Consider the following 11,614-nt stretch of genomic DNA (forward strand, 5'->3'; position numbering starts at 1 on the left):
CTGCTGTCCTCGTCCCGGCTGGCCCGCAGCGTGGCCACCAGGGGCTGGTGCTTGTGGGACTTGTTGCTCCACTTGTGAGCGTCCTGCAGACCGGGCTCCAGGAAGTAGAGGCAGGCCCCGAACCCGGCCAGCACCAGAACCGAAACGAGCAGATAGACTGGCACGAACCAGTCCACAAACATCCAGGACATTGTGCTGTATGCGACAGAGAGAAATAGAAAAAAAGGAAGAAGTATGTACTCTGCAAGTATCCTGTGGTATGAAAAAAAAAATCAAATACTATATATTAAATAGGGCAAAATATTCCAAACATCATTGACTGATGGACTGAGGCACAAAACGACTTAATCACCACCATGCTGATCATTTCCTCAAGCATGCTGCAGTATTGTGTCTACATAACATGACTAGACCATACAGGTTAAATGCAGTCAGTCACTTACACATTACATGACTTCCACCATACATGACCGAGAACACATCCACATGTCACATGTTCCGCTGCATCTGCACATACCTGTGCGCTCTCTCTCTCTCTCCGTCTCTCTCTCTCTTTCGTATTCGCTGGCTGCTTGTGTGACTTCTGGCCGTTCGACACGACGGTGAAACGCTGGAGCTGCAGTGTGGCTGTTATAAACCTGTGGCGGGCTGTGGAGTTGAATGGAAAGATACAGCACTTGGAGACTCTGCTCACGGGGTCTGTGAGCTCACACGCTCTCCTAAAGCTGTGCCATCCCTGTAGGGAGGGGGGGGGGGGTGTAACTATAGTAACAGCACCGGTTGTGACGAAGGAAGAGCGAATGAGGAGTCTTATATAAGGCTTTTTTTCCCCCTGACCCTCTCTGTCTACAGTAGCTGGATCACACTGATGCCATCATGGATTTCATTTGAGTTTGCTTTAAATAGACATTAAGAGTGAGCTACGAGACACAGGGTGATTTTAAGCTCAGTCCTCTCACACACACTCTCACACACCGCATTAGAATGCTCCATTTTCCTCTCCCCTCATTTTTGCTGCATCGACATATAAATGACACATTCCAACACCCTCCCCAACACACGCTCACACACACAATCTGCATTCAGATACACACACACGACACATTCCAAAATAATCTCCTACTCACTCCTACATAACAGTAGACTCTGTGCTCAGCTTTCAGACTGTCACCTGAGGCATATACAGCAGACCAGTAAAACACAAAGACGATTTACAGCTTCCTCTAAGAGGGCATCGTGTTAAGTGATCTGGAGTGTGCTTGTGTTTGACAGACAGCTGAAATAGATCTGACTTGGCTTATATGCATTATACTTTTATATTATAAACACAATACAAGGAAAACGTGGTCTGAAGGATATTAGACACATGCACATTTTTTAAATATATTTTTATAGCATTTATCAAAATACAGACATTCAGTAAATCATCTTTCACTAGTTAGTTTGTTTTATTAAAACGTGCTAGCTGTTGTAAGATGTCTTCTTGAAGTTAATCTTTTACGGTATAGAGGTCACAGACGTCACAGAGGGTCATGTGACAGCCTCTATCCTATGAAGGGAGTTGTGATCAGCCGAGTGGCTGGAACCTATGCGTTAAAGCAGCAACGCTGCTGAACACCATGATGACAGCCCTATTCCCCAGTGTACAGCTTACATAACTTCCCTACTTCCACAGTAATACACAGTGCTGGGGAGAAGTCCCAACCCTTGTCTGAACTCAGGAATTTTTTTACACATTTTGTCTGATTTTCTAGTGGGTTAGAATAGTATATAGTAGTATATACTACTGAAAATGCAATGGTTTGATGCTTCTTTCATGTCTTTGAGATGCAAGGTATCAATTATTCAGTCTTCAGGTCTGTTCCACTAAACTACAACCAAAGCCACACAGTCCAAATTGGGAATGCTTAGAACCATCCAGGAAGTGAAAAAGCACCCGGCCTCTAAACGAGGTCAGTGTTCATGACTCAATTATCCGAACAATCACTGGGCAAGAATGGGATCCATGGCAGAACATCACGGTGGTAAACACTGCTAACCAAGATTAATGTTCCTCTCGAGTTTGCTGAGAAACACCTAGAAGATCTTCCCAAGTTCTCGAGCGATGTGTTACAGACAGATTTTCTGGTTGACCTCGTCTGCCGTTACGTATGGCAAAAACCGAACGCTGCTTGTTCTTTTAGTCTCATACTTCGATGGTGGTGTGCAGAGCCGGAGTGGCTAATCGGGAGATTCGGGAGGATTCCCGATGGGCCGGCTCAAGTCAATCTCTAGTTTGGACCGATTAGGAGGGAAAAAAAAATTTGGGCCGGATTTTGACATGAATTTCCCGGGCTGAAAAAGTGGCCCACTCCGGCCCTGGTGGTGTGTGGGAATGGCAATCACCTTTTCACATGGGTGTTGAATATCGTTTCTGAATAATTACATAAAACATCTATCAGGCGGTTGTTGGTGTATTGTGGTCCTTTTTGTACATTATTGGGTCTTAAAACTCAATGTTTAAAATGTACAATTCCAGAACGAAGACAGAGGGGTAAAACTTTTTCACAGCACTGTTCCTATCTTAAAGTAGCACTGGCAGCAGTTTATTGGGTCTACAATATGAGTACCATGTGTTCATCACCCCCAACCCACCCCACAATGTGCTGTAATGGCATTTCAAAGTCATGAAATATGAAACTAATTCTTTAAATCCTAAGTAACCACTGAGTTCCATACTAACTACATAAAATAAGTGTGTTAAGCGCACAGTGTGAATGTGAGTGGACGTCAGGCTGGGCGTGTGCTGGCTGCTTGTGGGGCATATGTAGGATGGGAGAGTTTGACTCAGAGTTTGGCTGTTTGAGTGTCGCCTGGAGACCTGGCGGTCAACTCAGAATTCTGGGACAGCAAGAAGTCCCTGACGAAGGGCGCCATCACCTCCGCGTTGTTCAAGTGGATGTGATGGTCTCCATCCACTTTCAAAATGGTGCTCTGAGGTGGGGGTGAGATGACAGAAGACGACAGACACGGGGGGAAAAATATTACTGAAGACTTGTGTCTCTGTGTATGAGATAAACAAAGTATGGGAAATGAGGCAAACACTCACTTTTATATCTTCCCAGCCCTTATTTAGAGGATTTAAAAAATCATCAAATTGTGGATGCGTTTTCACCAAACCTTCATTTGCCCTGAAAATTAATACAGACAGACTTACATTAAAAGAAAGCGTCAAATGTTCATTCAATAAAGATCATTTGGATATGTTCTCTTCAGCGTGTTCATCAGGTCTGAAGAGTTTAAGGATTTCAAACTCTGGAGGGCTGTAGGTGGGATTACTAGTTTAAATGCTCACTGCAGTCACTATGCCCCGTCCCCACCCAGACCTGAACACCACAATCTTTCAAGAACACTATGTAAGTATTCATGCCAACCCTCCACAACAGTATCTGATTTCACCAACCAAAACCTTCTTTCAAAAAATCTAATGACCTAATTCAGATGCTGTGATTACCAGATAAAACATATACCAGAGAGGAAATACCTGCTGTATGTGATCTCAGTACAGTGTGGTAGTAAGAAGTGCCATACTTATCAGCTATACAGCACTCCCCAGAGTATTAACACATTAGCCTGCTATACAGCACTCACCAGAGTATTAACACTTTAGCTTTGATCTGTGACTGCAGGTATAGACATTGATCCAGGCTGAACCGTGCCACGTTTATCTGAAACACAAACAGGGAGAAAACAGCAATAGTCACAATAAATGCTGAAACTGAAAGAAATGACACAGGAAACCATGAGGGAGAGGGGGATGAACCCACAACAAAAACCCCAAATGAAGGTCTTTGAAGACATGGACTCACCAGGTTAATTCTGAAATCTCTGCTGAAAACGACACCTTCAAAAGACAAGAAATGAAGAAACTACCATTTATTAAATCCTTGTAAAACATTGCTCCCTTCCTGGTGTTTGGACGCCGTTTTTGCTAAAGCTGTTATAGTTATGGTAGATGTAATCGCAGTTAATGTTATGACCTTTGTTTGGTCTTTAATAATAATGATTTCCAACTGCAGAATCCCAAGAATAACAATGAATTAGCATTGGAGAACATCGCTGGTATAGCGTGTTATGAGTCAGTAATCAGGGTCTGTCTATAGACTGCAGAGGAGGCAGAGATTCCTTTGTGGGCGGGGACTATGAGTCTTCAAGCACATCACTCAGGGGTGATAGTAGAACAGGCCATTTAGAGGGCATGCTACGAGTCCCTCTTTGGGCTCAAAGACATCCCACACACACCATGAGTGAATAATGAAGGAAGAACATCCAACCTTCCTTGACCTCTTTAACTCCACGTTCTAGAAGGATCTGGACAGATTGGTCTGAAAGATACTGGTTTGCTGGGGGAGTGACATCCGACACGCGCACGCACACACACACACACACACACACACACACACCCCATGAGTAAATAATGAAAAAAGAACATCCAACCTTCCTTGACCTCTTTAACTCCACGTTCTAGAAGGATCTGAACAGATTGGTCTGAAAGATACTGGTTTGCTGCCTTCAGTCTGGAAGAAGAGGAAGAGACATGGCCAGAGAGGTAAGCAGCACAACAGACAAGATGGACCACACTCAGGGCCGAGGTTCCGAGTCCTACAGACTCAGTTCAGAGGTTCTGACCCCTACAGGCTCAGTTCAGAGGTTCTGACCCCTACAGGCTCAGGACCGAGGTTCTCACCTTTCCTTGGCTGCTTCGTATGAGTAGACCTTTTCCTTCCTGGCGTCCATGTTTTTTTCATAGTCAATCATTTGGTCAATCCCATTTCTCAGCATTTTACTTTTCCTTTTCTGTGACCAAGGAAGTTGAATGAGGAAACAAAGGAGAAAAAGGCCAAAATGTGGAAACAAGCAATAATGTCTATGTATGAATCACTATAATCTATCTTTAAATATAGTTTTCAACATATTGTATGTTGCCAAAAGTATTCGCTCACCCACCCAAACTATCGGAATCGGGTGTTCCAATCACTTACATGGCCACAGGTGTATAAAATTAAGCACCTAGGCATGCAGAATGTGTCATTCTCAGAAACTCAGTAAATTTCAGCGTGGAACTGTGATAGTATGCAACCTGTGCAACAAATCCAGTCGTGAAATTTCCTTGCTCCTAAATATTCCACAGTCAACTGTCAGCTGTATTATAAGAAAATGGAAGTGTTTGGGAACGACAGCAACTCAGCCATGAAGTGGTAGGACACGTAAACTGACGGAGCAGGGTCAGCAGATGCTCAAGCGCATAGTGCGAAGAGGTCACCAACTTTCTGCAGTCAATCACTACAGACATCCAAACTTCATGTGGCCTTCAGATTAGCTCAAGAACAGTGCGCAGAGAGCTTCATGGAATGAGTTTCCATGGTCGAGCAGCTGCATCCAAGCCATACATCACCAAGTGCAATGCGGATGCAGTGGTGTAAAGCACGCTGCCACTGGACTCTAGAACAGTGGAGGTGCATTCTCTGGAGTGACGAATCACAAATCATGCTTCATGCTGGCAATCTGATGGACGAGTCTGGGTTTGGTGGTTGCCAGGAGAACAGTACTTGTCTGACTGCAGTGTGCCAAGTGTAAAGTTTGGTGGAGGGGGGTTATGGTGTGGGGTTGTTTTTCAGGAGCTGGGCTTGGCCCATTAGTTCCAGTGAAAGGAACTCTGAATGCTTCAACATACCAAGACATTTTGGACAATTCCATGCACCCAACTTTGTGGGAACTTTGTGTTTGAAGCTGGTCCCTTCCTCTTCCAACATGACTGTGCACCAGTGCACAAAGCAAGGTCCATAAAAACTTGACTGGCCTGCACAGAGTCCTGACCTCAACCAGATAGAACACCTTTGGGATGAATTAAAGTGGAGACTGAGAGCCAGGCCTTCCTGTCCAACATCAGTATGCGACCTCACAAATGCGCTTCTGGAAGAATGGTCAAAAATATATGACCAACTGAACCCAATGGATTAGGAATGGGATGTCACCTAAGCTCATATGTTAGTCAAGGAAGGTCTTTGACCTTCAAAGTATTTGGAAGCTTCAAAGTATTTGGTAGAATTCGCAAGTAATATAGGTAATATCACTTGACAGGGATCGCGACGTGAACGCTTCTACCTTGATCCCTTGATTGAAGGATATGAAACTGGCCAGACCACCTGTAAATGTGGAGAAGAGGATCATACAATGCAACATTGCCTTGTTTGCCCCCTACTACCAAATCAGTGCAGCCGAAAGGATCTTGCAGTGTTCAATAAAAATGCAAAGGATTGTGTAGGGAAATGGGAAACTGTAATATAAACTGTAAGTTTCAAAGGCACGAAAAGAAGTAGTAGTCAAGGAAGGTGAGCGAATACTTTTGGCAATATAGTGTATTTATATGATATTTATTATATGCTTTGGTTTTATTTGATGAATCACATGCGTACTATATCTGCTGGAAGAAATCCGTACGAGTCCAGAAGTATAATGCTATCCACCATCTCCGGATACAGTGCACTGAACTACCCAAAAGCAAACAGCTGTCAGCAAAGCAAACCAAATATTCATGGTGTATTGACCCTCTACCCAAATTAACATGAAACTGCACAGCCTTACCACTGCAGCAATGTTGCCACCTGTAGTGCAAACAAAGATATAAAGACCCATGTTTATGTCAATAGACACTGTTACCAAGTTACATTTATCTATAAGCAGTTATCCTGATGGAAGGATAATATAGTTTGAATAATAAGTCACTCAACAGCAAACACTGGCTGTGCACTCAGATCTACTAGACATTCAATTTGTGAGAAAGAACAACATGGTGTATTATGACATTGTGAGGATCGGTTACATGTTACTTATTGTCAAAAAAGGTCAGACAGTACATGGGTTCAATGAGTTTCTTCCAAGGATAGACAAAATAGGGGGGAAAGGTTGTATACACTGGAGTATTCAAACATGTGTGTCGCTCATATTTATGACATTACCCACGTGCTTCATTATTAAATTGCTGGGTAATAAGACTTGCAGAATATGGAAATAATTGCAGCATGTGAATCAGATGCTCTGATAACTTAATAACAGCTTGTTTTATTGATGTATCAAAGCTTCCTGAAGATAAAGGGATCATAAAGGGAAGCTCGTAAGTATTGTCAGGCAGACTTTTACATTATTCTCTCTCGAGACGTCTAATAATCACCTCAGCATTTACCAATAACACACCATTTCTATATTTGCATGCTGGCAGTCCACATAAGACTGAAGCTGTCCAGTACAACAAAAGGAAAATCTGTCATTTATGTTACTCTAAAATGCACATAGTTCTGCTGAGAAAAATAAAGACCTGCTCACCCATGCTGTGTCCTATTATGGAGAAGCGCTTCCACTGCAGAGCTGCACACAGATAGTCTACATTAATGACCTTCTACACAGCAAATTCAGTTTTACAGGGTTCATTTTAACTTAATTCAGGGATGTCTTTTGACCATGGGTTCCCAGTGGCTTCATAATAGCATCTCACTTATGACACCAGTTGTGGCAAAGGCAGAGGGCAGATTTGCAACCTTGAACCCTGGTCTTACAGATGACTAACATGTCCTCTGACCACCAGACCAAAACGGCAGTGAAGGCAGTAAAATAGTCAGAGTAATAACGAAAAGAGATTACTTTAGTCCACGACAGACACAAGATGTGCTGTGGTATAGTTTAAATATAATTGAACAGGAGTCACCTTCTACGACTCTTCGCACATCTGAAACATAAGTAGGAAAGGCGTAGAAAATTCCTGCAGGTCTATGTGAGGAGAATCCATGGCCAGGCAAATCAATGGCCACATAGTTCAAATCTGAGAGAGAGAGAAGAGAGAGAGAGAGAGAGAGAGAGAGAGAGAGAGAGAACCTCAAATGGAGTCAGACAAAAATGAATTTGATGATATTTTCAGTGTAATTCTGAAAAAAATACTTTACCATTAGGTAACAGTGGAATTAAGGTGTTAAAGGTTCCACAGTTGTCGGACCAGCCATGCAGGCACAATACTGGACGCCCATGATCAGGACCCCAAGTCCTGCCTCTTATCTCTCCCCATGGAACAGGTATACGGATCTCTGACACTGCTAAAACGAGAAATTACTTTTCCCCAAAAAACAACTGTATGGTTGCTGTTAAAGTACATCAGTAGGTGTGCATCACCTGGTGAAGTAACGGCAATATGAAATGAAATTAATTGATTAATTGCATTTTATGTGAAAGCGCAAAGATAACGTTAAATCGAGCAGGTCAGACACAAGGAGAACGCAAAAATCAAGAAAACCGAGCAAAAACAGCAAAAGTGAGACCGGAGAACGAGAACTGCGCGAAGCCCCTCGCTCGCGTCTCGGTTTCTGCTCTTTCGTGATCTTGCGTGCTCGTGTCTTTGCGCCCTCACATTAAAGACGGTAATCTCATACAGTACCATGCCCAGTTATATATATGAGCAGAATCTAACCTTATGGAGATTTTTTTTATTACAACTTACCTGTTTGCTTCATGGTTGCCGTGGCCAAGTGTCTGACACTTTTCAGTGTCTGGATCATGCTTACATAAACACTGGTAACGTTACGCAAGGTCCAAAAAAGTGGATTTTTGAAAGAGAAGTAAAAGACTTACAAACTTTTATGTAGCTATGTGAGCTATGTAGAATATAGCCAATACTGCAACCTTATGCAAGAGTATGTAGTATCTGATAGATGCGCCGTGACAGATGTAACACCGAAACAGCAATTCCACAAGATGTCCGTAACTTAAAAGCCAATAGAACAACTGTCAAGGACCTGTTTTGTGCTGAGATTAAGTCTTAAATGTTCGAGCCCGTTAAAAACATCTGTTATCTCATATTCGTTTAAGTTCTAAATGAATACCCACTTACTATGAAACTGAACTTGTGTGAGTCATATCTAAACCACACTCCGGAAACGTTATATTTAACAAAATAAAAGGCGTGAGTATATAGTTCCGTAGAGTTCATTCTCAAACTGCTGCTGAATTCCTGGTGTATTTAAACAGGGTTTCATTGAATGCACAGAATGGTAGCTAAGATTATGGACAGCTGCGTTTTAAATACAGAATTTTCAGTAACCACAGGAAACGTTTCTATCGTTTTTTTTTTTGGCTTTTATTTTGAAATATACGCCATCTACCTGCTATTAGTCAATGAACACCCTAGTTTCACACTGTAAGGACCTAAAACACTGGGTAAGAACAATTTAAAATAGATGGTGGTGTGTGTATTGTACATTATAAATATATATATTTGCAAACAGTTGATTATGTATCTAGTTTGTCTTGTTCGTTTTCACCCAACGACAAAATATAACCTTATATGCCTCGCTAGCAACATAGCTAACTAACGTTAGCCAAGCAGGATAGCGAATAAAAATCTATTTTTTTCCAGGATTCATTGCAAAACGTTTGGCTACAACACTGCATCCCGTCTTAAATAGCGTTGCATGCATAGCGTACATTACACGAAGTTTTCATAATGCATGTTATTAACCCTACTGTTCTCGTTGACAGTCTGGTTTGGACGACTTCCGTGCACGACACCGACCATCTCGACCTTCTGAATGGAGACGCGCTTCACTAGAGGCAAGTCGGCGATCCTGGAGCGGCCGCTCACTCGTCCCAAGACGGAGGTCAGCGTGAGCGCCTTCGCCCTCCTCTTCTCCGAGATGGTGCAGTACTGCCAGAGCCGCGTCTACTCCGTGTCCGAACTGCAGGGGCGGTTGGCCGACATGGGCCAAGGCGTCGGCGCCAGTCTCCTGGATGTTCTCGTTATGAGGGAGAAAAATGGCAAGAGGGAAACCAAAGTGTTGAACATTCTCCTTTTTATTAAGGTGCGTTTCGCGGGACAGTGTGGAAGACATTGTAATGAGGGTAATTCTATACAAACTTAAGTTTGACTCTCATCTCATAAATTTCTATTATCGTCTGTCTGTCTACTTTCTCTCCCTGTTTGCGTCTCTCTAGATAAATGTATGGAAAGCCCTGTTTGGCAAGGAAGCAGATAAGCTGGAACAAGCCAACGATGATGACAAGACCTACTACATCATAGAGAAGGAGCCTCTGATTAACGCATACATCTCTGTACCTAAAGAGAACAGCACTCTGAACTGTGCGGCCTTCACTGGGGGCATCGTGGAGGCCATTCTGACTCATAGTGGCTTCCCAGCCAAAGTCACCGTGCACTGGCATAAAGGAACTACACTCATGATTAAGTTCGACGAAGCTGTTATTGCTCGTGATAAGGCTCTGGATGGTAGATAAGAGACCACGGTTTAGTCCTCTCGGGAGAATGTCCTTCTTTCTAACTCACGACTGTAAATTCCAGTAAACTCACTGCTTGAAAGGAACAAGTTGCAGCCATTTCTGTGAGGAGGTGAGAGAATTAGGTGGCGTATAGGTTACTGAATGTGGGGTGGACAGGGACTGCGGAGGTGGGTGGAGAAGCTCCATCGGATCCTTGGCAGCTTTATGTGTTACACATTTATATAGATAATACACTTAACATCACACACTGCATAAATGATGGCAAAACTACAGCATTTGTTGGCAAAGGTTAAGTTCATTTAGAGTAGAAGTGGACAGTATAGATCTTTTAAAATGACAATTGCTTAAATAGTCCGGGATATTTTCCAATTATTGTAAAATGTGTACATTTTCCAATTAGTGTAAAAATTTGAAAGTGAACATGTGTCCTTAAAAATAGATAATTGCCACTGTTAACTGCAAAGATTTTGTAGTATTATTTCATCTACATTGAAGATGCAATAATTTCTAAGATGTTCCCATTTTGTTTCTAAATACCTCCTGTCTTTTAGTAGATGGTACAGTATTGTCACATTCTAGCTGTTTTTTTAAAGCAAGACTTTCTCCCTCACTTGGGCCACAAGGAGCGTTCACTTCATACAACCAGTGTAACATTCCGTGATTTCTGTTAACTTTGTACTGTTAGCTTAAATTCATAACTATGACATCAATTTTACTGAGAAAATTGTCAACTTTCAGGCCTGTTAATTTTTATAACTGATTTCCAATTCATTTTTTCTTGCACCTACACACATTTATGGTGTCTTGCGTTGTTTTTTGCCATGTATTTAAGTCATTTGGGGTTGTCTCTTGTAGCGGATGTGATTAGTAACTTCTTAAAGCAGGGTTGCCAACTCTCACGCATTGAGCGTGAGACACACGCATTTGACCGTTTTCACACGCTCTCACGCCACACTTCCGATATCTCACGCCGAAAAAAAATATCCAGTTTATTTACCTCAGATCCACATATATGATGTGGCTCCAGGTTAAAATCTCACTCCAAGCGAACGTCAAAAGTTGGCAACCCTGTTAAAGCTGTCCTCGTCAACATTCTTTGGTAATAACGGTCATCCTGATGTAAACTTGTTTGCGTTTATTATTCAGAAAATGTTATTTTCTTCACGATTGGTAAAAGTATGTCTCCTAAATGTTTGCAGTCCATATAATAAAACGTCTGAACCTTAACAAGCCGTCGTATTTTCCTAAACATAAAAATCTGAAGGAGAGAGGACGTCGAGGTGCCGTCATGTGATGTAGT

General features: G+C 42.4%; 2 protein-coding genes across 4 annotated transcripts; one reads left to right on the forward strand and one right to left on the reverse strand.

Annotated features, from left to right (window-relative positions):
* Positions 1-517: 517 nt before the first annotated feature.
* On the reverse strand, positions 518-9,060 carry serhl (serine hydrolase like). 3 transcript variants are annotated; one of them, XR_013122643.1, is made up of 13 exons: positions 8,525-9,056; positions 7,977-8,123; positions 7,742-7,855; positions 7,363-7,404; positions 6,625-6,644; positions 6,456-6,530; positions 4,727-4,836; positions 4,477-4,556; positions 3,849-3,883; positions 3,631-3,707; positions 3,089-3,170; positions 1,128-2,973; positions 518-648 (listed from the first exon to the last, which is right to left on the reverse strand). XR_013122643.1 is itself a non-coding variant. In XM_076983181.1 (12 exons), exons 1-12 carry the CDS (start codon positions 8,580-8,582, stop codon positions 2,827-2,829), a joined length of 984 nt encoding a protein of 327 aa, XP_076839296.1. In that variant the 5' UTR covers positions 8,583-9,060; the 3' UTR covers positions 1,023-2,826. The 3 variants fall into 3 exon arrangements, 2 of the variants coding, with proteins under 2 accessions (XP_076839296.1, XP_076839295.1); XM_076983181.1 differs by lacking the exon at positions 518-648 and having other exon boundaries at positions 1,023-2,973; positions 7,977-8,120; positions 8,525-9,060; XM_076983180.1 differs by lacking the exon at positions 518-648 and having other exon boundaries at positions 1,023-2,973.
* Positions 9,057-11,538, forward strand: trappc5 (trafficking protein particle complex subunit 5). The gene is made up of 3 exons (XM_076983182.1): positions 9,057-9,240; positions 9,562-9,881; positions 10,015-11,538. The coding sequence occupies exons 2-3, from the start codon at positions 9,612-9,614 to the stop codon at positions 10,309-10,311; spliced, it is 567 nt and encodes a 188-aa protein (XP_076839297.1). The 5' UTR covers positions 9,057-9,240; positions 9,562-9,611; the 3' UTR covers positions 10,312-11,538.
* Positions 11,539-11,614: the final 76 nt, after the last annotated feature.

The sequence above is a fragment of the Brachyhypopomus gauderio genome, chromosome 20, assembly GCF_052324685.1.
Source record: "Brachyhypopomus gauderio isolate BG-103 chromosome 20, BGAUD_0.2, whole genome shotgun sequence".
Classification (NCBI taxonomy): domain Eukaryota; kingdom Metazoa; phylum Chordata; class Actinopteri; order Gymnotiformes; family Hypopomidae; genus Brachyhypopomus; species Brachyhypopomus gauderio.